At 35.3% G+C, this 27,244-nt stretch overlaps 1 protein-coding gene across 7 annotated transcripts in view; it reads left to right on the top strand.

The window, feature by feature from the left end:
• The window catches only part of LOC112651951 (disintegrin and metalloproteinase domain-containing protein 5-like), a 134,492-nt gene that overhangs the window by 97,898 nt on the left and 9,350 nt on the right, over positions 1-27,244 (top strand). For all 7 annotated transcript variants that reach the window (XM_049094832.1, XM_049094833.1, XM_025435504.3 and 4 more), the window contains 4 exons: positions 18,083-18,166; positions 18,875-18,986; positions 22,168-22,327; positions 24,036-24,086. In XM_049094832.1, the coding sequence (XP_048950789.1) occupies positions 18,083-18,166; positions 18,875-18,986; positions 22,168-22,327; positions 24,036-24,086 (407 nt within the window). The remainder of the gene's footprint in view (positions 1-18,082; positions 18,167-18,874; positions 18,987-22,167; positions 22,328-24,035; positions 24,087-27,244) is intronic.

Genomic DNA, 27,244 nt, shown 5'->3' with positions numbered 1-27,244 from the left:
TACATTTATTATGTATCTTAAAGCTTCTCTTGACAGTGACAGTTTCTCATAATTTCTTTTTTGATGGCCTTGTGAGTTTTGAGGAGAACTAGTAAAATATTCTGTAGAATGTCCCTCAAATTAAGATTTGTCCAATGTTTCTCTCATGAGCAGGCTACATTTATGAGTTCTTGGAAGGAAACCCCAGAGGTAAAGTATCTTTGGTCATATCATTGTTAAGTGTTGATATTAACCTTGATCCCTTGCCTGAGGTAATATTTGTCAGATTTCTTGCTGTAAAGTTACTCTTTATTTCCATCTTTATATTCTACTTCCTTGAAAGAAGTTACTGTGCATGGCCCATATTTAAGGAGTAGGAAGTTTGTTACACTTTCTTGGAGGCTCAGTAGCTACACAAATTATTTTGAATTCCTCTGCACTGAAGGTTAGTTTGTTCTACATTTATGTATTCAGTCATTTATTTGTAACATTATAGACTCATGGTCTGGGTTATAATCCAATACTACTTTATTGATTTCATTGTTCAAGTTTTTCTATATTTGGTCATCAGGAGTTCCTTCAATCAACTCATGTCTTTGACAAACTTGTAACATTGTGCTTTTTTTTTTCTTTCTGAGTGCTTGCTTACTTTCCAGAATCAGAAGATGTTCTACATTCATATTGTATGTTTCCTGCCCCAGTTCTTAAAATCAGCCTTTCTCCAAGGAGCCCTGGTTCATTTGATTGGGAAATGGTATTTAGAAACCAAGATCTAGGTATTAATTTTGCTTTTTGCTATTGGAGTGTCACTTTTTCTGGCCCCATCAGCAGACAGAACTAGGAAATTTTTATATCTACATACTATTCATGCATATGAAAATATATAGATACATATACATGAATATATGCATTTATGTATATATGTATATAATCATACTCATATTTTATTTCTATTTCCTATATCTATATATCTACATTAAAAAACATGAAGTCAAAATTATACTTTTCAATTGAATCCACAATGTAGGGTTCATTCTAGCCTACCTTTTCATATCTGTGATTGTTTTCTTTGATAGTGATATACTTTGGCACTTTCTTTGACAGTGATATATGTAAATTCCATCCTTGGATGCATCTGGAATGCACATTAAACCATCTCAGAATTGCTGACTCATTCTACTGTGAAATTATTTTTGCCTTTATTCTGAAGTGTATGTAAAAATATTTTATTCAAGAATTATTTGGGTTAATTCATTTTTCCTCCTTGACATGTTTAGATTGTTCATTTGAAAAACTAAACTTTTTGGATTTCCCCTTGTCCTTGTTCACTTTATTTTAGTTTAGTTTTTGATATGTGAAATATAAAATGATTTTTAAGATTCAAAACTATAGGGGCACTTGGGCCGCTCAGTTAGTTAAGCACCCAACTCTTGATTTCAGCTCAAGTTGTGATATCAGAGTTGTGAGATGGAGCTTGGTGACTAGCTCTGTTCTCAGCATGAGTCTCTCCCTGCTTTGCTCCTCTGCGCCCTCTACTCTGCTCCTGTGCACATGTGCTCTCTCTCTCTCAAAATCTTTTAGAGAATTTAGAAATTAAAAAAAAAAGATTTAAAATTGTATATGGTTATACTCAAAGAATTATCATTTTTTTATCCTTCTACTCCATTCCCATCCCTGTAAATTTTCTACCATTTTCATTACTCTCTCCTACTCTCAATAGAGAAACAATTAGTTTTTATTAGTTTCTATTCTCTTAGTTTTTATTTAGTTTTAGTTATCTTACCTTTTATTTTTGCATAATGGTGCAGATATGTACATTTTTTATATCTCATTTTTTAAACAAGTTCTATAAATACTTTTGCACTTCTTTTTGCTTAACACATTTCATGGGAATTAATTTACGTTAGTTCCAATGACTCCTTATTCTTTTATGTTTTCTGGCTGAACTTTACTTGATTGATTAAAATTAACATGATTTTTCTATTAAATAATTTATATACATCAAAAATGGCCTGAAAATACAGAAAAGGAATAGTAAGGGGGAAAAAATCATTTATAGTACTATCACCTAGAAATAAATTATCTTTACATTTCAGAACACTTATTTCCAGTATTTTTTGGTGTTTATAACATTTTTTCCATTGTCTTAACATTACAAAGTTAATAGAAATATAAATTTTAAAGGTAATATATCTTTGAATACCTTTTGAAATGGAGAAAAATATGAAGAAGGAATCCACTTACCCAGAATTAGCCATAGTTATTGGTGATCTTTTTTTCTTTAATTAAACTTTTAATTTTGAAATAATTATACTTTAATGGAAAGTAGGTTAGAGAGGTCCTGTCTATCCTACACCCAGATTGTCTTAGTATCTTTAACCTATGCAATATAAAAAAATAGGAAATTGATTGAAACCTTATTTAAATTTCATCTCTTTTCACATGAATGTGTTTATGTGTATGTCTAGTCCTGTGCAATTCTATAACATGTGTATATTCATGGGACTATTATCATAATCAATATACAGAGAACTGTTCCATCACCAAAATGGAACTCTGTCATGGCTTCACTTTGCAGTCATATCTTTCCCCTGTATACCTGATCCCATGTTCTAATCAGGTCTCCATCTTTATAATTCCATTATTTGGAAAGTGTTATAATAATAGAATCATGTAGTAACCTGTAGAGATTAGTTTTGTCACCCAGCATAATATCCTTGGGATCTATCAAGAAGGCTGCATGTGTCAATAATTTGTTCATATTTAGTGCAGAATAATATTCCATTGTATAGTTATACCACAGTTTGCCTAACCATTCATTCTTAACCATAAAGAGTATTTGGGGAGCTCCTGGGTGGTTCAGTTGGTTAACTTCCCAACTCTTGATTTTCTTTTGCTTAGAGGATTCTCTTCCCCACTCCCTCTATCCCACCTCCAACTTGCAGATGTACTTTCTCTCTCTCTCTCTCTCTGTCTCTGAAATAAATAATCTTTAAAAAAGTATTTGGGTTGTTTTCAGTTTTCAGATACTACAAATAAGTTGCTATTGACATTTGTGTGTAAATTTTTGTGTGGACATGTTTTCATTTCCCTGGAATGCAGTTGCTGAACCATGCGGCCAATATATATTTAATTTCATAAGGAATTGCAATTCTATTTTCCAGAGTGGCTGTACAACTTTACATCCCCCTCAGCAATATATAAAAGATCCAGTTTCTCTGCATCTTCACCAGCATTTGGTGTTATCAGTTTTTTATTTTAGCCATTCTAATAGGTGGATAGTGATATCTCATTGTAATTTTCATTTTCATTTCCTTAATAGTTAATGATGTATATCTTTTTGTGTGTTTATGTGCCATTTATATGTTGTTGTCAGTAAAATGTCTCCTAAAGTTCTTTTTGGATTTTCTAGTTGTATTTTTTTATTGTCAAGTTTTGATATTTTACACTGGATACTAATTTTTTTGTCAGTTAAGTGGCTTGTAAATATTTTCTTTTAATCTGTAGTTTAAGTTTCATCCTCTTCACATGGGCTTTCACAGAGTAAGCATTTTAAAGTCAACTCAAAGAGCTCTTTGCCTAGTCCTAGATAGCCCAAATTTTCTGCCATGTGTTTTTCTTTTTTTTAAAAAAAAGATATTATTTATTTATCAGAGAGAGAGAGAGAGAGAAAGTGCACACAAGCAGAGGGAGAGGCAGAGGGAGAAGCAGACTCCCTGCTGAGCAGGGAGCCCAACACAGGGCTAGATCCCAGGACCCTATGATCATGACCTGAGCAAAAGACAGATGCTTAACTTACTCAGCCACCCATGTACCCTGTGCGATGAGTTTTTCTAAACATCATTTATTTTGAGTAAATTTTTGAATAAGCTTTGAGACTTAGGTCAAGATTTTATTTTTGTCTATGGATACTGTAGTAGGGTTCTCCAGAGAAACAGAATCAATAGTGTGTGTTTGTGTATTTGTGTTTATGTGTGTGTATTTTTACAAAGACAGAATGAGTGGTTTATTTCAAGGAATTAGTTCATTTAGCAGTGGGGGTTGGCAAGTTCAAAATCTAGCAGTCTGGAAATTCAGAGAAGAGTTGATGTTTCAGTCTTGAATCTGAATTCTGCAGAGCAGCAGGATGGAAACTTAGGCTAGTTTCTATGTTGCAGTCAGGAGAAGAATTCTTTCTTTTTTGGGAAAAGCTCAGTCTTTGCTCTTAAGGCCTGCAACTGATTGGATGGTCAACCCACATTATGGAGAGCAATTGGCTTTATCAAAGTCCACTGATTTAAATGTTAATCACATCTAAAAAATACCTTCACATCAAAATCTAGAGTTTGACCAAACAACTATGCATCATAGCCTAGCCAACTTGAAATATAAAATTAGCCACCACAGATGTACAATTGCTGTAGTACTATTTGTGGAAAAGACTGTACTTACTTCATTATATAGCTTTGTACATTTGTTCAAATTCCATTAATCATAATGTGTGAGTATATTTTTGGGGTTTTATGCTCTAGTTTGTTGGTTTTATGTTCCTCCACCAATATCACACTGTTGATTACTTTAGCTATATAAGAAGCCTCAATATTGGGTGAAGTGATGCTTTTCATTTTATTCTTTTGTCAAGATTATTTTAGCTATTCTATGGCTTGTGCTTGCCCATATACATTTAGAATTAGCTTGTTTTTGCTTACAGCCTTGCTGGGATTTTGATAGATCAATTTGTAGAGAATTGATATCTCTGTTATGTTGAAACTTCCAACTCATGAACCTGGAGTATTTCTCCATTTAATAAATTTCTTTGATTACTTCATCATTTTGTGTTCTTCACAAAACCAATTCTGTGCATGACTTAAACATATACATATGTTTTTCATTTTCTTTTGAGTGATTGTAAATCATTAAAATCTTTATATTTGATATAGTTGACACACAATGTTACACTGATTTCATGTGAACAACTTAGGGATTCAACTTCTCTATATATTATACTGTGTTTACTAGAAGTGTTTACAACACCACTGACTATATTCCCTATGTTGTACCTTTTATTCTATGACTTATTCATTCTATAACTCTCATTCTCTTTCACACATTTTGCTCCTCTTCCTCCTTCCCTTGTCAATCATCATTTGTTCTCTGTATTTACAGATCTGATTCTGCTTTTTATTTATTTGTATGTTTTCCAGATTCCACATATGAATGAAATCATATGGTATTTGTCTTTCTCAATCTGACTTCTTTCACTTAGAATAATACCTTCTAACTCCATCCATGTTACACAAATGGCAAGATCTCATCCTTTTTTTGTGGCTGTGTAATATCAGGGCAGCATTGTACTGATAGAAAAATATACTTCTGTTGTGTTGGAACAGAGGGGAAATGGGGAGGAGCACAAGATACTCCACTGCTGTGCTATTTTTCCAGTTTGGATCTCAAATCGGCTCACCCTTTTTCTTACCACCTCTGAGTACTTCTGTTTATCTCTCAGCCATTTATAATTTTATAATGTTTTATAATTGTGCTTAGGAAATGCATGCAGAAATAGGTCTGTGTTATCTTGTCTAGACTCAAAGTCATAATGAATTGTTATTTTAATATTGTGCAATTTTTTTGTATTTCCTACAAATTTTGCTTTATGATTTTTTGGTGCTAAGTTATTCCTTTCTTATGTGTGAATGACTTCCTGATACCACAGAATTCAAAGGATTATAAGTTAATGTTATGAAAAATTATATGCCAACAAACTGGACAACCTAGAATAAATGAATGAATTCTTAGACACATTGTAACCTACCAAGACAGAACCAGGAAGAAATAGAAAATTTGAACAAACTGATTACCAGCAATGAAACTGAATAACTAGTTGAAAAACTCCCAAAAAACGAAAGCCCAAGAACAGATGGCTTTCAGGTGAATTCTACCAAACATTTAAAGAAAGTTTAATACCTATACTTCTCCAAATTTTCCAGAAAAAGAATGAAAGGAAAGCTTCCAAATTTATTCTTTTTATTTTTTAGGTTTTATTTATTTATTCATGAGAGACACAGAGAGGCAGAGACATAGGCAGAGGGAGAAACAGGCTCCCCACAAGGGAGTGTGATGCAGGACTTGATGCCATAACTCTGGGATCATGACCTGAGCCAAAGGCAGATGCTCAACCACTGAGCCACTCAGGTGCCCCCAGATTTATTCTATGAGGCAGAATTACCCTGATTCCAAAATCAGATAAAGACACTACAAAACAAACAAACAAACAAACAACACAAACGCCCTATAGGTCAATATACCTGATGAATATAGGTGCAAAAATCCTCAACAAAATGTTAGCAAACCGATTCAAACTATATATTAAAAAAATCATTCGTTATGATCAACTGGAATTTGTTCCTGGGTTGCAAGGATGGTTCAATTTGCAAATAAATCAAATGATACAGCACATCAATAAAAGAAAGGACAAACACCATATGATTACCTCATTAGATGCATAAAAATATTTGACAACATCCATTCATGATTAAAACCCTCCACAAAGTAGGTTTAGAGGAACATGACTCAGTATAATAAAGTCTACTTATGAAAAAACCACAGCAAATATAATATCGTCCCTAATGGGCAAAAACAGAGCTTTTCCTCTATGGTCAGGAACAAGAAAAGAATCTCCTTTCTCACGACTTCTTTTGACAAAGCACTGGAAGTCCTAACCATAGCAGTCAGACAAGAGAAAGGAATAAAAGGGGTTCAAAATGAACAAATAATCTTAAGATTTGTATGAAATCAGAAAAGACCCCAAATAGCCAGAGGAATGTTGAAATAGAAAACCAAAGCTGGGGGCATCACAATGCCTGACTTCAAGCTGTATTACAAAACTCTGATCATCAATACAGTATGGTACCTACACAAAAACAGACACATAGGTCATGGAACAGAATAGAAAATTCAGAAATTAACCCTCAACTCTATGGCCAACTCATCTTTGACAAAGCAGGTAAGAGTATCCACTGCAAAAAGGACAATCTCTTCAATAAATGGTATTAGGAAAATTGGACAGCCACATGGAGAAGAATGAAACTGTACCATTCTCTTATACCATACACAAAGATAAACTCAAAATGGATGAAAGATCTAAATTATGTGAGACAAGAATCCGTCAAAATCCTAGAGGAGAACACAGGCAACAACCTCTTAAGAACTTGGCCACAGCAACTTCTTGCAACACACATCTATGAAGGCAAGGGAAACAAGAGCAAAAATGAACTATTGGGACTTCATCAAGATAAAGAGCTTCTCTGCACAGCGAAGGAAACAGCCAGTCAACAAAACTAAAAGACAGCCTACAGAATGGGAGAAGATATTCACAAATGACATATCAGATAAAGGGCTAGTATCCAAGATCTGTAAAGAATGTATCAAACTCAACACCCAAGAAAAGACAATCTAGTCATGAAATGGGCAGAAGACATGAACAGACATTTCTCCAAAGAAGACCTACACATGGCCATTGGCACATGAAAAAATGCTCCACATCACTTGCCACCAGGGAAATGCAAATCAAAACCACAATGAGATGCCACCTCACACCAGTGAGAATGGCGAAAATTAACAAGACAGGAAACAACAAATGTTGGCAAGGATGTGGAGAAAGGGGAACCCTCTTGCACTGTTGTGGGAATGCAAGCTGGTACAGCCACTCTAGAAAACAGTATGGAGGTTCCTCAAGAAGTTAAAAATGGAGCTACCCTATGACCCAGCAATTGCACTACTGCATATTTACCCCAAAGATACAGATGTCATGAAACAACAGGACACCTGCGCCCCAATGTTTTATAGCAGCAATGTCCACGATTGCCAAACCATGGAAGGAGCCATGATGTCCTTCAACAAATGAATAGATAAAGAAGATGTGGTATATACATGCAATGGAATATTACTCAACTATCAGAAAGGACGAATACCTACCATTTGCTTTGGCATGGATGGAACTGGAGGATATTATGCTGAGTGAAATAAGTCAGTTGGAGAAAGACAATCATAATATGGTTTCCCTCATATGGGGAATATCAGAATAGTGAAAGGGACTGTAAGGGAAAGGAGGGAAACTGAATGGGGAAAAATTAGAGGGAAGACAAACCATGAGAGACTCCTCTACTCTGGGAATCAAACAAAAGAGTTGCAGAAGGGGACGAAGGTGGTGGGATGGGATGACTGGGTTGACAGGCACTAAGAAGGGCACTTGATGGGATGAACACTAGATATTATATGTAGGCAAATTGAATTTAAATAAAATATATTTTCAAAAGGGCATCCAAAATGGTAGGGAAGAAGTAAAATGTTTGACTATTTGCATATGGTGTGATACTATACATAGAAAACCCTAAAAGAAGGGAGGGGCAAGATGGCGGAAGAGTAGGGTCCCCAAGTCACCTGTCCCCACCAAATTACCTAGATAACCTTCAAATCATCCTGAAAATCTACGAATTCAGCCTGAGATTTAAAGAGAGACCAGCTGGAATGCTACAGTGAGAAGAGTTCGCGCTTCTATCAAGATAGGAAGACGGGGAAAAAAGAAATAAAGAAACAAAAGGCGTCCAAGGGGGAGGGGCCCCGCGAGGAGCCGGGCTGAGGCCGGGGCGAGTGTCCCCAGGACAGGAGAGCCCCGTCCCGGAGAAGCAGGAGCTGCACCAACCTTCCCGGGTGGAAAGGGGCTCCCAGGGAGTTGGAGCAGGACCCCGGGAGGGCGGGGATGCCCTCGGGCTCCCTGGGACACTAACAGACACCTGCGCCCCGGGACAGTGCGCGAGCACCCTAAGGGCTGCAGCGCGCACGGCGGGACCTGGGGCAGCTCAGGGGGCTCGTGTGGCAGCTCCGCGTAGAGAGGGCTGCCCAGCTGGGAGCTGAATCCAGGAGCACAGGCCTGGGAGCACAGGGCGCCAGGGACACAGCCCAGGATCCGGCCTCCCCCGGGACAGGCAGAGGCCGGGAGGGCCCAGGACAGCAAGGACGCTCCTGCCCCGAGCTGAGCAGATCAGCAGCCCCACCCCCGGAGCATCCAGGCCCTGCAGACGGAGAGCTCCGGAGTTAACTGGGGGAGCTGACTCCAGGGCTGCAGAGCTGGCCCCGCAACTGGGGTTGTTCCTCCTGGGGTCTCACGGGGTAAACATCCCCCACTGAGCCCTGCACCAGGCAGAGGGCAGAGCAGCTCGCGCAAGTGCTAACACCTGAAAATCAGCACAACAGGCCCCTCCCCCAGAAGACCAGCTAGACGGACAAGTTCCAGGGGAAGTCAAGGGACTTAAAGTATACAGAATCAGAAGATACTCCCCCGTGTTCTTTTCTTTTCTTTTTTTTTGTTGTTGTTTTGTTTTTTTTTCTTTTTGATTTCTGTTGCTTCCCCCATGCTTTTTTTTCTTTCTTTCTTTTTCTTTCTCTTTTTCTTCTCTCTCTCTCTCTTTTTTTTTTTTTTACTTTTTTTCTTTTTTCTTTTTCTCTTTTCTTTCCTTTCTCTCCTCTCTTTTTTTCCTTTTCCCAATACAACTTGTTTTTGGCCACTCTGCACTGAGCAAAATGACTAGAAGGAAAACCTCACCTCAAAAGAAAGAATCAGAAACAGTCTTCTCTCCCACAGAGTTAAAAATTTGGATTACAATTCAATGTCAGAAAGCCAATTCAGAAGCATTATTTTACAGCTACTGGTGGCTCTAGAAGTCTCTTGAGACAACTCAAGAGACTTCATGACTGCAGAATTTAGATCCAATCAGGCAGAAATTAAAAATCAATTGAAAGAGTTGCAATCCAAACTAGAAGTCCTAACAACGAGGGTTAACGAGGTGGAAGAACGAGTGACATAGAAGACAAGTTGATGGCAAAGAGGGGAACTGAGGAAAAAAGAGACAAACAAAAGACCATGAGGATAGATTAAGGGAAATAAATGACAGCCTGGGGAAGAAAAACCTACATTTAATTGGGATTCCTGAGGGCGCTGAAAGGGACAGAGGTCCAGAATATGTATTTGAACAAATCATAGCTGAAAACTTTCCTAATCTGGGAAGGGAAACAGGCATTCAGATCCAGGAAATAGAGAGATCCCCCCCTAAAATCAATAAAAACCGTGCAACACCTCGACATTTGATAGTTAAGCTTGCAAATTCCAAAGATAAAGAGAAGATCCTTAAAGCAGCAAAAGACAAGAAATCCCTGACTTTTATGGGGAGGAGTATTAGGGTAACAGCAGACCTCTCCACAGAGACCTGGTGGGCCAGAAAGGGCTGTCAGGATATATTCAGGGTTCTAAACGAGAAAAACATGCAACCAAGAATACTTTATCCAGCAAGGCTCTCATTCAGAATGGAAGGAGAGATAAAGAGCTTCCAAGACAGGCAGCAACTGAAAGAATATGTGACCTCCAAACCAGCTCTGCAAGAAATTTTAAGGGGGACTCTTAAAATTCCCCTTTAAGAAGAAGTTCAGTGGAACAATCCACAAAAACAAGGACTGAATAGATATCATGATGACACTAAACTCATATCTTTCAATAGTAACTCTGAACGTGAACAGGCTTAATGACCCCATCAAAAGGCGCAGGATGTCAGACTGGATAAAAGCAGGACCCATCTATTTGCTGTTTACAAGAGACTCATTTTAGACAGAAGGACACCTACAGCCTGAAAATAAAAGGTTGGAGAACCATTTACTATTCAAATGGTCCTCAAAAGAAAGCAGGGGTAGCCATCCTTATATATTAAAATTTACCCCAGAGACTGTAGTGAGAGATGAAGAGGGACACTATATCATACTTAAAGGATCTATCCAACAAGAGGACTTGAAAATCCTCAATATATATGCCCAGAATGTGGGAGCTGCCAAATATATCAATTAATAACCAAAGTTAAGACATACTTAGATAATAAAACACTTATACTGATGACTTCAATCTAGCACTTTCTACACTTGATAGGTCTTCTAAGCACAAGATCTCCAAAGAAATGAGAGCTTTATATGATACACTGGACCAGATGTATTTCACAAATATCTACAGAACTTTACATCCAAACTCAACTGAATACACATTCTTCTCAAGTGCACATGGAACTTTCTCCAGAATAGACCACATATTGGGTCACAAATCGGGTCTGAACTGATATCAAAAGATTGGGATCATCCCCTGTGTATTCTCAGACCATAATGCCTTGAAATTAGAACTAAATCACAACAAGAAGTTTGGAAGGACTTCAAACACGTGGAGGTTAAGGCCATCCTGCTAAAAGATGAAAGGGTCAAGCAGGAAATTAAGGAGGGATTTAAAAGATTCATGGAAACTAATGAGAATGAAGATACAACTGTTCAAAATCTTTGGGATGCAGCAAAAGCAGTCCTGAGGGGGAAATACATCGCAATACAAGCATCCATTCAAAAACTGGAAAGAACTCAAATACAAAAGCTAACCTTACACATAAAGGAGCTAGAGAAAAAACAGCGAATAGATCCTACACCAGCAGAAGAAGAGAGTTAATAAAGATTTGAACAAAACTCAACGAAATCGAGACCAGAAGAACTGTGGAACAGATCAACAAAACCAGGAGTTGGTTCTTTGAAAGAATTAATAAGATAGATAAACCATTAGCCAGCCTTATTAAAAAGAAGAGTGAAAAAAAAAAAGAAGAGTGAGAAGACTCAAATTAATAAAATCATGAATGAGAAAGTAGAGATCACTACCAACACCAAGGAAATACAAACGATTTTAAAAACATATTATGAACAGCTATACGCCAATAAATTAGGCAATCTAGAAGAAATGGACGCATTCCTGGAAAGCCACAAACTACCAAAACTGGAACAGGAAGAAATAGAAAACCTGAACAGGCCAATAACCAGGGAGGATATTGAAGCAGTCATCAAAAACCTCCCAAGACACAAAAGTCCAGGGCCAGATGGCTTCTCCGGGGAATTCTATCAAACGTTTAAAGAAGAAACCATACCTATTCTACTAAAGCTGTTTGGAAAGATAGAAAGAGATGGAGTACTTCCAAATTCATTCTATGAGGCCAGCATCACCTTAATTCCAAAACCAGCCAAAGACCCCACCAAAAAGGAGACTTATAGACCAATATTCCTGGTAAACATGGATGCAAAAATTCTCAACAAGGTGCTAGCCAATAGGATCCAATAGTACATTAATAAAATTATTCACCATGACCAAGTAGGATTTATTCCCGGGACACAAGGCTGGTTCAACACTCATAAACAATCAATGTGATTCATTATATCAGCAAGAGAAAAACCAAGAACCATATGATCCTCTCATTAGATGCAGAGAAAGCATTTGACAAAATACAGCATCCATCCCTGATCAAAACTCTTCAGAGTGTAGGGATAGAGGGAACATTCCTCAACATCTTAAAAGCCATCTACAAAAAGCCCACAGCAAATATCATTCTCAATGGGGAAGCAGTGGGAGCCTTTCCCCTAAGATCAGGAACAAGACAGGGATGTCCACTCTCACCACTGCTGTTCAACATAGTACTGGAAGTCCTAGCCTCAGCAATCAGACAACAAAAAGACATTAAAGGTATTCGAATTGGCAAAGAAGAAGTCAAACTCTCCCTCTTCACCTATGACATGATACTCTACATAGAAAACGCAAAAGCCTTCACCCCAAGATTGCTAGAAGTCATACAGCAATTTGGCAGTGTGGCAGGATACAAAATCAATGCCCAGAAGTCAGTGGCATTTCTGTACACTAACAATGAGACTGAAGAAAGAGAAATTAAGGAGTTAATCCCATTTACAATTGCACCCAAAAGCATAAGATACCTAGGAATAAACCTAACCAAAGAGGTAAAGTATCTATACCCTAAAAACTATAGAACTCTTCTGAAAGAAATTGAGGAAGACACAAAGAGATGGAAAAATATTCCATGCTCATGGATTGGCAGAATTAATACTGTGAAAATGTCAATGTTACCCGGGGTAATTTACATGTTTAATGCAATCCCTATCAAAATACCATGGACTTTCTTGAGAGAGTTAGAACAAATTATTTTAAGATTTGTGTGGAATCAGAAAAGACCCCAAATAGCCAGGGGAATTTTAAAAAAGAAAACCATAGCTGGGGGCATCACAATGCCAGATTTCAGGTTGTACTACAAAGCTGTGGTCATCAAGACAGTGTGGTACTGGCACAAAAACAGACACATAGATCAATGGAACAGAATAGAGAATCCATAAGTGGACACTCATCTTTATGGTCAACCCATATTCGATAAAGGAGGAATAACTATCCATGGAAGAAAGACATCCTCTTCAATAAATGGTGCTGGGAAAATTGCAGAAGAATGAAACTAGACCACCCTTTCACCATACACAAAGATAAACTCAAAATGGATGAAAGATCTAAATGTGAGACAAGATTCCTTCAAAATCCTAGAGGAGAACACAGGCAACACCCTTTTTGAACTCGGCCACAGTAACTTCTTGCAAGATACATCCACGAAGGCAAAAGAAACAAAAGCAAAAATGAACTATTGGGACTTCATCAAGATAAGAAGCTTTTGCACAGCAAAGGATACAGTCAACAAAACTCAAAGACAACCTACAGAATGGGAGAAGATATTTGCAAATGATGTATCAGATAAAGGGCTAGTTTCCAAGATTTATAAAGAACTTATTAAACTCAACACCAAAGAAACAAACAATCCAATCATGAAATGGGCAAAAGACATAAACAGAAATCTCACAGAGGAAGACATAGACATGGCCAAGAAGCACATGAGAAAATGCTCTGCATCACTTGCCATCAGGGAAATACAAATCAAAACCACAATGAGATACCACCTCACACCAGTGAGAATGGGGAAAATTAACAAGGCAGGAAACCACAAATGTTGGAGAGGATGTGGAGAAAAGGGAACCCTCTTACACTGTTGGTGGGGATGTGAAGTGGTGCAGCCACTCTGGAAAACTGTGTGGCGGTTCCTCAAACAGTTAAAAATAGACCTGCCCTACGACCTAGCAATTGTACTGTTGGGTATTTACCTCAAAGATACAGATGCAATGAAATGCCGGGACACCTGCACCCCGATGTTTCTAGCAGCAATGTCCACAATAGCCAAACTGTGGAAGGAGCTTCAGTGTCCTTCAAAAGATGAATGGATAAAGAAGATGTGGTTTATGTATACAATGGAATATTACTCAGCCATTAGAAATGACAAATACCCACCATTTGCTTGAACGTGGATAGAACTGGAGGGTATTATGCAGAGTGGAATAAGTCAATCGGACAAGGATAAACATTATATGGTCTCATTCATTTGGGGAATATAAATAATAGTGAAAGGGAATAGAAGGGAAGGGAGAAGAAATGGGTAGGAAATATCAGAAAGGGAGACAGAACATGAAGACTCCTAACTCTGGGAAACGAACTAGGGGTGGTGGAAGGGGAGGAGGGCGGGGGGTGGGAGTAATGGGTGACGGGCCCTGAGGGGGGCACTTGACAGGATGAGCACTGGGCGTTATTCTGTATGTTGGCAAATTGAACAGCAATAAAAAATACATTTATTATTAAAAAAAGGGAAACTAAAAAATGATTATATGTTAAAACAGAAAAAAAGAAAACCCTAAAAGACTCCACCCAAAAATTACTAGAACTGATAAATGAATTCATTATATTCACAATATACAAAATCAAGGTACAGAGATTTGTTGCATTTCTAAACACTAATAATCAAGCAGCAGAAAAATAAATTAAAATAATCCCATTACATTTGCACCCAAAATAATAAAATACTAGGAATAACCTTAAACAAAGAGATGAAAGCCTTATTCTGAAAACTATAAAACACTGATGAAAGAAATTGAACATGACAGAAAGGACTGAAAAGACATTCCATGTTCATGGAATGAAAGAACAAATACTTTTAAAATGTCTACAATACCCTAAGCAATCTATGGTTTTAATACAATCACTAACAAAACAGCATTTTTACAGAACTAGAAAGAAACAGTCCTAAAATGTGTTTGGAAGCCCCAAAAGACCCTGAATAGCCCAAGCAATCTTGAAAATGAAAAACAAAACTGGAAGTAGCACAATTCCAAACTACAAGTTATATAACAAAGTTGTATTGATCAAAAGAGCATGGTACTGGCGCAAGAATAGACACCTAGATCAATGGAACATTATAGAAGCCCAGAAATAATCCCACAATTATATGGTAATGTTCAACAAAGGAGGAAAGAATATGGAATGGGAAAAAGTCTCTTCAACAAATGGTCTTGGGAAAACTGGACAGCTACATGCAAAAAATGAAACTGGACCACTTCCTTACACCATGCACATAATAAACTAAAAATGGATTAAGGACCTAAATGTGAAACAGGAAACCATTAAAATCCTACAGGAGAGAACAGGCAGTAGTTTCTTTGACATTGGCCATAGCAACTTCTTTATAGATATATTTCCTGAAATCTGGGAAACAAGCAAAAGTGACCTGTTGGAACTACATCAAAATTAAAAGCTTCTGTACAATGAAGGAAACAACCAACTAAAAGACAACCTACAGAGTGGGAGACGATATTTGCAAATGACATATTTGATGAAAGATTAGTATCCAAAATATATATTTATACAACTCAACACCTTAAAAAATCCAATAAAAAATGGGCAGAAGGCATGAACAGAAAATTTTCCAAAGAAGACATCCAGACACAAAAAGATGCTCAACATCACTCATCATCAGGGAAATGCAAATCAAAACCACAATGAGATATCACTTCACACCTGTCAGAATGGCTAAAATAAGAAAATTCAAGAAACAACGAGTGTTGGGGAGGATGTGGAGAAAAAGGAACCCTCATCCACAATGCAAACTTGTACAACCACTCTAGAGAACAGAATGGCAGTTCCTTCAAAAGTTAAAAATAGAACTACCCATAATCACAGTACTGAGTATTTACCCAAAGAATACAAAAATAGAATTCAAGGGGATACAGGCACCATAAAATTTATAGCATCATTATCAATGATAGCCAAGCTATGGAAAGAGCCCAAATGTCCATGAATGGTGAGTGGATAAAGAAGATGTAGATATATAGAGTAGAATATTACTCAGCCATCAAAAAAGAATGAAATCTTGCCATTTGCAATGACATGGATGGATCTAGAATGTATTATGCTGTGTAAAATAAGTCTTTTTTCTTAGAGAAAGACAAATACCATATTATTTAACTTACATATGTAATTTAAGAAATAATACAGATGGACATATGGAAGGGGAAAAATGAAAAAAGAGAGAGGGAAACAAACCATAAGACTCCTTAAAAATGGAGAACAAACTGAGGGCTGATGGATGGAGGTGGGTGGGGATTGGCTAAATGGGTGATAGAAATTAGGAGGGCAGTTGGGTTTTTGTTTATTTTTTTGTTGTTGTTTTGTGTTTTGGTTTTTTAAAAAAGATTATTTCAGAGAGAGAGAGCTTATGCACACAAGTTGGGGGAAGGGCAGAAGGAGAGGGAGAGAAGTCCTCAAGCTGACTCCCAGCTGAGCATTGAGCCTGTGGTGGGGTTTGATCCCAGGACTCTGAGATTATGACCTAAGACAAAATAAAGAATGGAACACTTAACCGACTGAACCACCAAGGCACCCCAAAGGAGGGCACTTGTTATAATGAGCACTGGGTGTTGTAAGTAATGAATCATTGAATTCCACGACAGAAACCAATATTACGCTGTATGTTAGCTAACTAGAATTTAAATAAAAATTTGAAAATAAAAAAACAGTATTAAAACATAAAATAGCATAAAACAATTTGATTATTAGAAGTTAGATTATTATTAAATTAATTATATATCTAATAACAGCTTAATATTCTAATTAATCCTACAAGCTATTAATTCCAAGAGATACAATGGAAGGTTAAATTAACATATTTATTAAACTTTTAATTTTTTTGTATTGTATTTTTAATTCAGCTATAGTTAGAATACAGTATTACCTTAGTTTCAAGTGAATATTCCCCCATATCACCTCTGGTATCAACAATTTGTTCTGAGCCTGTTTCTTTTTTATTTGTCTCTTTTTTTTCTTAGTATGTTTTGTTTCTTAAATTCCACATATGAGTGAAAAGCATATGATATTTGTCTTTTTTGACATTCATTTTTTTTAGAGAAAGTCACAAGATATGCTTGCTAAATAAATGTATTTCTGTATAAAACATTTTGATAGTAGTCCATGAAAATAACCAAAGTTTCTATCACATCTTGCTCATCTGGAAGCATTTGGAATATAAATATGATCTGAGGTCTCTCTCTCTCCTTAAATTCTAAAGGAGATTGGCTCAAATATCTTTTTTTTCCAGGGTCCTTCTCCTCTTTTTGCATACCTACTTGTTATTATGATCCAAAGACATAATTCACTCAAAAAATGAAATCCTTTCACCAAGTATTGAATTTACTGAAAAATTTTTTGATAATTAAGAAAGAGCACAAAAATTGATGCCATAAATTAGAACAGTATAAATTCACACATGAGACACTCATTTTCTTTGAGGGCCTTTTAGCCACCTCATAACTGGGAATCTCCTGTTGTCATATTACCTAATATAATTATCTGTTATCCTTCCTGTTCTCTTTCTCATCAATTTTTTTCACATGGAATAGTAAACTATCTTCCTGTGCTGTTCATACCCATAATTTTAACTCAACTGCCCACTTCATAGTTCTCAACCTTAACTCTCACAATAATCATGTGGACCCTGCCCCCAGAAATGTCTCAGGTGGAGCCTGGGTTATTATTTTTTTTAATGCTTTTTAGATAGTTCTTTAACTCAAAGGACTAATCAAATTATTTTTCCAGATAGTTCTCTTTTTAAGTTGACTTCTAGTGCTAAATGGTAAGCAAATAAAATTTCTAACTTCTCACATATAGTTACATCTTTACAGTCTGAAGGCACATAGCTTATTTCACATTTATTTCAATGTTTCAATTATTACATTATTTTGTTTTTTGTATTTTTATGCCAATTCTTGATAATGTGAATTCTGAAATTTTCTTCAATTTTTCTTATGTATTATCCATCCACAATCTGTATGACTATTTTTCACTTCCTTTTGCTTTTAGTATTGTATCAACTTTTCCTGTGTAGAAATTCAATACCAGATAAATACTCAGCAGTGCAATTCTTCTTATTGCAATAGCCATGGAGTAAGTAATTTTCATTTTCATTTTAAACAAGATGCTTTGAACAATTCAGTGAAATAGTTCAGAGATTTTTAAAAATTATTTTAATAATTTTAAAATAATTTTCATACTGCTTAATGTCATTTAACAGTCAATAATTTATAACTTCAAACTTATTTTCTTAAGAAATTTTGCCAAACTATTTATTAGAGAAAATAAAGTAGAAATGTTTAAGATGATTCTGGATGTATAAAGTGTTTGGTAAATATATGGGGCGGATGTACTATGTGCACCATGTATTATAACATAACCAAAATGATCTTATTTTCACAGAGGGAAGGTAGAAACTGGTAAACAAAAGCCATTAGAATTTTCCTTCTAGTTCTTGCTTGTTAATCAGAGTTTGGACTGTTCTGTGAAACTAGCAACTAAATGATAATTAGTGGAATGTTACTGGTAATTACCAATATTTGGGTCTGACAATGGTAAGTTTTAGAATTTTTTTAAAAAATTGCTTTGGCAGCAGAAGCTGAATATACTTTCTAAAGTATGGACAACTTCAAGAGAAAATTTATGAAAATTTATTGAATTTGTTTAAGTTAAATTCTGTGGACTGGATGAACTCTCTGAAATAAATTCTCTGTTGAATAAGTATAGAATATTCATTGGCCTGTAGTTTTTGGTCCATAAATAGAACAAATTTTTATTTGTTCTATTTTCTGATTACTCCAGGTTTGCAACAATTTACATCATTGCCACTGTGAACAGGGGTTTGCTCCTCCTACATGCCTGGAGAAGAAGGGAGAATTTGGAAGTATAGATGATGGGCACAAGGCTCCATCCGGTTAGTATCTTTCAAATTTCATTAATCCAAGACAATATGTGAGAGAAGAAATGAAAGTATAGGTTCCAAGTTAGGTTACAAAGAAACTGATACCAACAAATATGTTTTTGTTTCATTTCGAAGATTTTTAAATCTAAGACGGTAGAAGTTCATTCTGTACTTTTTATATCAACATTGACATGGTTTGCTAACAAAAAGTCTACCCAGTGTTAGGCAATTTAAAAGTAGAAATTCTGGTGCAAAAAATTCGACTAGTTAATTTAGATTGATTACTTTGGATGGTCTCACACATTTCAGGTTTAAAATAGTGTTTGTTAGTAGTCATTGTCATATTAATGCCATCAGATTTTTTCAGGCTATTTTTCATTCCTTTTTACTGCATTGTAAGGACTACAGTCTAATCTTTTGTACTATCCTCTGTAAAATATCTCTCCTGGGGTCCCCGAGTAGTATTTTGAGATTAATCAGCCCTGTATAGGACTGGGAATACCTGGGAGATATTCCTTGGTTTTAGAAGATATTGGAACCCACCTAGAATAACCTTGAAGCAGAGTCCGTCCAACTTCACCCCTTTTCTTTTGGGACAAATAAATAATGAAATTCTGGCAGATTTACCTGAAGCTTGGATACTAGGGGGAAGGCATACCTAAGGTGACCAACTTTTACAGAGCTAGCACACAGCCATATTAAACTCTATCAGACCAAAAAAAAAAAAAGGAATAATAGTTTAACATGTAACATATAATTATACATATATTATTATTTTCACATAAATATGTGTAAAATAGATATTTATTTAAAATTACATATTCTGTATTTTTTATTTTTTGTTACATAAATGCTGTTCTTTAAGCAGAACAATAGAGCTAGTTACCAGTGTCAATTGATAGCATTTTATAGTATAACCAAAAAGTGAGCAAAAAAGTAACAATATTTTATAATGACAATATTTTATAATATGTCCTTTGAAATAGCAATTGATGTTTACCTCTTTTTAAAAAGTCTTTCCTTGGTATTTAAATTTTGCAAGCTATCTTATTGTATATTATTAAGATTCATAAATGCAAGAATTTTCAAAATGAGAATATAAATATAGTAGGAATAATTAAAAGTTTGACTATTTTTTAAAAGATTTTATTTATGTATTCATGAGAGACACAGAGAGAGAGGCAGAGACATAGGCAGAGGGAGAAGCAGGCTTCTGTGGGGAGTCTGATGCAGGACTTGATCCCAGGACCCCCAGACCTGAGGCAAAGGCTGATGCTCAACCACTGAGCCAACCAGGTCCTAAGAAGGAAAACTTTTGGGCAGCTTCAGCTGATGGATTCAGGCTCTTTCAGGAGAAAAACCTTTTTTTCTGTATCTGATGTTCACCTATAAAGTTTGGTAGGGGTAAGAACTATGTTTCAGGGAATCTGATTTAACAGTTAAACTCTTGAGTCATAAAGGCTAAGACAGTTGGGGGTAATCAAAGGGACGAGGTGAAATACCATGAATAATTAAGTGCCTGAATAATTCCCTGAGACACCTTGGAATGAAATAGAAGAAACTTGAAGGCATATTACTAAGGACTAGTCTTAACCAAAAAGAAAAAAAAAAAAAAAGGAATAGTCTTAACCAATAGAAAACGGAAACCCAGAGTGATTAAATGAATAAAATATTCTTTCTCAGTTATTATTAGAAGTGCCTGTTAGAACTAGACAGAGGGTAAAGAGGTATGACCATTTTTTCTGGTTCCTAGAAATCCTACATATGTTCTGAGACCATTTGGGCATATATTACGTTCCTTTTCAAATAACCCATGTAGTATCCTTGATTATCCACAAGACTATGAAAGTAGCCAAGACTCAATCTGCAATATTTAGCCAGAGAGGATGCTCTCTTCATTTGATTTACTGGCTTTATCATTACAAATATTATGTAATCCTCATCCCAGAGATATTGAGAACCCCATTCACAAGCAAAAAGTTTGACTGGAAAGAAAGTTTTGCTCCTAGCTTGAACTGACTTGAAAAATGATATGGGAACTGGAGGAGAAGCACTGGGGCAGTCCTAAGAGGAGGATATTGAGCTGTGATCATGCCTGACTATAACTGGGTGGTGGTGGTGGTGGTGGTTTCTTTACTTGTCAGCTTCCCCATTGTTTCAACTGGCAGAGAAATGATAGAGCAGTATTTTATACCAATTTAAAAAAATGCTTGCCAATTGTGGAGAAAGCAGAGCTTGATGCATTATAAACCCAGATAGGTGGCTGGTATGTACAGAGGTGGAAGTAGAGGAGGCACATAGATCAGATACTCAGGAATGAATACAGATGTCAGCTGAGAATGAATAAGAACTAATGCGGAGGGACACCTGGGTGGCTCAGTCAGTTAAGCATTAGACCTGATTTTGGCTCAGGTTGTGATCTCAGGGTCATGAGATTGAGCCCTATGTTGGCTCCCTGCTCAGTGGAGAATCTGCTGGAGAGTCTGTCTCTCTCTCTTTGCACCCCTGCTCACAGGCATGCATGTGTGCTTTCTCTCATTAAAATAAATAAGTAAATTTTTTTAAAAATAAACTAATGAGAAAAATATGAAATTAACATTAGTTGGTCAGAAATGTGTCAAAGCCAGCCTGAGCCATGCATTCTACAAAATAATTATAGAGCCATTTTAACAATTTATTGCTATATATTTGATTAAAGAACTTAGTTAAATAATTATTTAGTGACTACTAATTTTTAATTTTTAGAAAGATATTTAAGTAATGTAAAAGAAATTAAATGCCACACTTCCCAGGTTTAATTCTCATTTGTGGGTACAATCTCAATACTCTCTATGATATACATGTTTGAATTTTGGATAAGCTATATCAGATAGAAACTGAAGAAATATTTGCAAGTATTAAGCATGTGCTTCATAAAAGATTATCTTCAATCAAATAAATCACTGTATGATGTAATGTTGAAAACTCATAGACATCAGTAGAATACTAGTAACAGTCTATTTTACATGGTAATTTAATATTTAATATTTTATTACATTCATAATTCATAATATATGTGAGTGAAATATTTAGTGTTTAGGAATAATGTTGGTAATGATATTCTCTCCATATTTTTGTTTGGTTAATAAAATCTCTTTGAAATTTTAATTTGAATGGTTATTTTGAAATTTGAAATGGTTATTTTCCATTATAGGTAAAAGCAACTTGAGGGAAGGAAATACCACTCTTTCAAAACACCAATTTCAACTCATTTTCTACATTTCTCTACCTGTGCTCATCATCACTGCTGTTGTCTTAATAAAGCATAAAAAAATAAGAGAGCTGTGCTACAGAGGGGAAACTGAAAGTGAGAGGTATATGTATGTTTACTCTTACTAAATTTAATGAGTCAAGGAAAAAGTACTCATGTTTCATCAGGAATAATCTAAGACTGTAGATAGAATAATGTGAGGAGAGGTGGAGGGATACATTTCAAAGCAGTTTGATACCCTCCCTTTTTTTTCCCTAGTTTTACTCATTACTAACACCATTCATTTTACCACTAGTATCACTTGAAGAGGAGATATGGCTGACAAGAGTATAGCATAAGTTTATTCAGCCTCTTAGTCTGCCAACCCTGTCTAAATAGTTTCATTGTCCAAAGGCTTCTGAGAATGTGTAACACTGAACTTCAAGGGAACTTTCAAAAGATAAATTTTTTTAGCTACAGATTCTCAGACCAGTGGTAAACAACTTTATCAGAACAGCTCTCTCAGCCGAAGATAGTATTTATGAACCTACTTCCAAAATATTTATTTTCTTAAATATTGATGCTGCTAATTTATAAAGTCATTTATAAATTACATGTGCAGTTCAAAACACACATTAGGAGATAGGAGGAAGCATCATGAAATGGAAAAAAATGTATTTAGCCTGAGAAACCCTAGTTTTACTTCCTAAATCTTACATGCAGAAACTATGATACCTTGAGCAAGTTTAATCTCTATGTTCTTAAGCTTTCTCTCTATATACAACTCTACAAAATGGGAGATAAAAATAGCTTTCCAATATATCATGAACTTTTGATTATACTAAATTGGTAAGTGCAATCACTACATTATGTGTAACCAGTTACATAAATATTTAGACACAATTATTAAGCCCCTTATTCATAATTTACTATATTTTTCCACAGAGGTATTTTCCTCTAGTTTTAACTTCCAAGAATTGGTAGGAAGAAAAGATACAAATACGTGTTATGAAAGAAAGAAAAAATAGAAAAATGTAGAAAAATTAACAAATATTTAACTGCTACTTTAAGTTTTTGGCTTAATTTGACCTGAGGAGTTAAGGATATCATAGAATCAGAGGATGTGTCTGTACAAATGTGGGCCTATAAATAATTGAATAAATGTAAAATGAAGATAATAGGAGTTAGTCAACAAAGCAAGGTGGATGATGGCATTTCTAATATGAAACATCCATCTATGGATGAATGGATAAAGAAGATGTGGTATATATACACAATGGAATATTACTCAACCATAAAAAGAATGAAATCTTGCCATTTGCAATAACATAAATGGGCCTACAGGGTATAATACTAAGTGAAATAAATCAATCAGAGAAAGAAAAATATCATATGATTTCACTCATATGTGGAATTTAAGAAACAAAACAAAGGAACAAACAGAACTTTTTAAAAGAAACAAAAAACCAGAATCTTAAATACAGAGAACAAACTGGTTACCAGAGAGGGTGTGGGGGCTTAGGTGAAAGAGATGAAGGGGATAATTGGTATAAAATACTGCATACTTTCCTTGATGAGCACTGAGTAATGTATAGAATTTTTGAATCATTAAATTTCCCCCATGATATTAATATAACACTCACTGTATGTTAGTCTACTTCAAGGAAAAAGAACAGTATCTATTTTATTGAAATGTATCTATTTTTGTTGAAAGGAAACATTTTATTTAATGAATCACTCTATTTCTTTGAAAAATATTCTTCATTCAAATAGTCACTTGGTTCAATATTTTTAAATTTCCACACTTAAAATAAATTTTGTCAATTTAATAGGTCTGTGTCAGAAGAAAGCAGTAGTAACAGCAAGTTATCACCCAGTGTAAGGTGAGTGTAGAACAATGTGATTAGCCATTGTGCATTGGAATTGTTTTTTTTTTTCCTTTTGGTGCATTGCATGTTTTGATCATTGCTTAGCAGAACTTCAAAATTGTTAATTTGAAACCAAAACATTTGTTCATAATATTCTTTATGGTTTTCACTATTATTAGTATTTATAATAATAAACAATAAAACTTATTTTCTTGATATCTCAACTTCTCCTCCCCAAACTACACTAAAGGAGTGATTTTTGTGTATACACACACAGGCATCAATAAGCACATAATTTGTGAGATTTTTGTTTTGAGCATTGGGAAGGAGCACTTATATCTTAATGACATTTTACTGCCAAATACAAAGAGGGCTAATTTTATAAGGGATATCATTCATGCTTATAGTTACAGTTATCTCAGAAAAATTACTATTAATAAGATAAAGCCTTAGAATTTTCATTCATTTTACTGTCTTAATTCATCTGAGAAAGTAAATTTAGAGATCAGATTATGGAGTAATCAAATAGAACATTTTATAAAATTATATATTCTCCCTTCACTGTCAGTATATAAAAATTTCTTTTACCACATGAAGGATAGAATATAAAAGGAGAGAATATTTTATAGAGCACCTCAGATTATTTTTCAAGTTCTGTCTTCATCCTTGCAGTACAAAGTTGCATGCTGTGATATTTGTGGAACAAATGTTGGAATACATGTCTGAATTGGGGACATTATTAATTTTAAAAGAAGCACTATAGGGCAGCCCCGGTGGTGCAGTGGTTTAGCGCCACCTGCAGCCCGGGGTGTGATCCTGGAGACCCAGGATCGAGTCCCACGCCGGGCTCCCTGCATGGAGCCTGCTTCTCCCTCTGCCTGTGTCTCTGCCTCTCTCTCTCTCTCTCTCTCTGAATAAATAAATCTTTTAAAAAAATAAAAGAAGCACTATAAATAAGATAAAAACAAAGAGGGAGGCAAATCATAAGAGACTCCTAACTATAGGAAACAAACTAACAGTTACTAGAGGGGAGGTGAGTGGAGGATGGAGTAATTGGGTGATGAGCATTAAGGAGGGCACTTGATGTAGTGAGCACTGAATGTTACACGCAACTAATGAATCACTAAATTCTACCCCTGAAGTTAATAATACACCATATGTTAACTAAATTGAATGTAAATAAAATATTTCTAAAAATAAAAGAAGCACTATTAAATATAGGTAGTCACCTTCCTAATCCTATTGTTAAGACAGACTGTTTTATGCTCTACAAAAATTAGGCATATTGCTACACTCAAGGCAAGATTATACTTCAATCCCTTTAATCACAATGAAATGCACCTTACCGGAATCAAATGGGGATTTTTTTCATTATAATCTCTATCAAAAAAGATAGAAAAAGAAGAAAGTATTGCACTCAAAGATAGCAGATGAAAAGAAATAATTAAGGAATGAGCAGAAATAAATGAAAAAGAAAATAAACAGAAAATAACATAAAAATGAGCAAAGACAGATGCTGATTCTTGAAAAGATTAATGCATATAACTTAAACTACACTATGTATAAATTCTCTTTCAAGTAACATCGTTTTTCATTAAGATATAAGTGTATGTGTAGTTTTAGAAAGATATGAGAATAGCCATATGCTTAACTCATTTGAAAGTGTATAATGTGTCCTCCACCTAACATCTTCTTTCATTAAGACAAGTGTTTGTAAACATTATCTGTTGAAGCCCATGGAAACAAACAAAAAAAATTAGCCAGTATTTCAAAATAAAAGGAGTAAAGTTATAAAATACCAATATCAGGTAATAAAATTGCATAGTTTTTAATTTTGATTTTTTGGACATTAGAAGAAAAGAGAATACTGGTGAGAACTTAAAGTCAATAAATTTAAGTCTTTAGATGAAATATATGTATTTTTCCAAAAACACATCTTTCCATCTTTCCCAAAATAGAATAGAGAAAAATTGAAAATATGAATAAGTTTTCCATTAAAGATCTGGAAACTCATTTAAAACTTTCTCACAAAGTTAATACTTGGGCATATTGTTTTCATGGCATGCATCAGGAACAAAAAAGCCAAGACAAACTGAGCAGTACTTGCTTAATCACATCATCTTATAGTGCATTGAATAAACAAGTCACAGTATCAAACTCCACATCACTGAGTGGATGGATGTGTGTGATATACTCCACTCTAATAAGAGATACTAAAAAGTCACATTGCAAAAAATATGGATGAATAATCATAAATTAAGAAAAAAGTAAAGAGTTGGGAAAATAAATCAAACCATTACATCTTCCAAATATTGAAAAAAGAATAGCTATCTTACACATACTCCTCTGGAAAACATAAAAAGAAGCATTTCCTAAGTTTTTCCATGTGACTCCTCTAATTTTAATACCAAGACTTGACAAAGGTACTACTAGAAAGGAAAACTGCAGATCATTTTCTGATTAAAGATGCATCAATTTTAAACAAAACATATCCAAGTAAATATAGTTAGCATTGTAAAAGATAAATAAATAGCCATGGAAGGGAAGGGTGATCTAGGAATGAAAGGTTGGTTTAAAATTAGAAAGCCAGTGTAATGTAATTCACCATATTAAGAGAACAGTAAGGATTGGAGGCAAGATGGCAGAAGACTAGGGGTCCTCATTTCATCTGGTCCCCCAAATTTAGCCAGATAACTTTCAAACCATCCTGAACACCTATGAATTCAACCTGAGATGTAAAGAAAGAATAGCTGGAACTCTAAAATAGAAAATTGACCGCTTCTGGCAAGAGAGCTGTGGCCTTTAAGAACAAAGGCCTCACAGGCCAAACTGTTTACACTGAGCCCAGCCACCTGGCAAAGGGCAGGGCATCTCCACTCAGGCACAGATGGTGCAGCAGGCCTCTCTCTCAGAAGATCAGCTGGAAGAACAGGGGAACAGCAAGTTACTGACCAAACAGCACTGGAAAATCCCAGGATTAGGGGAAACTAGTATATAAAACTCGAGCTGTTTTTCTTATGATTTATTTATCTTTCAGGTTATAATTTCCCAATGTTCTTTCTTTTTTCCCATTTTAACTATGATATTTTATCAACTATTCATTTTTAAGTTTTTTCTTTGTTGATTTTCATATTTTACAATTGCATTTTATAGATATATTCTTCATTTTTGGC

The sequence above is a fragment of the Canis lupus genome, chromosome 16 (genome assembly GCF_003254725.2).
Source record: "Canis lupus dingo isolate Sandy chromosome 16, ASM325472v2, whole genome shotgun sequence".
NCBI lineage: Eukaryota > Metazoa > Chordata > Mammalia > Carnivora > Canidae > Canis > Canis lupus.
The sequence above is the reverse complement of the archived record's forward strand: the minus strand, read 5'-3'. Positions and strand labels throughout refer to the sequence as shown.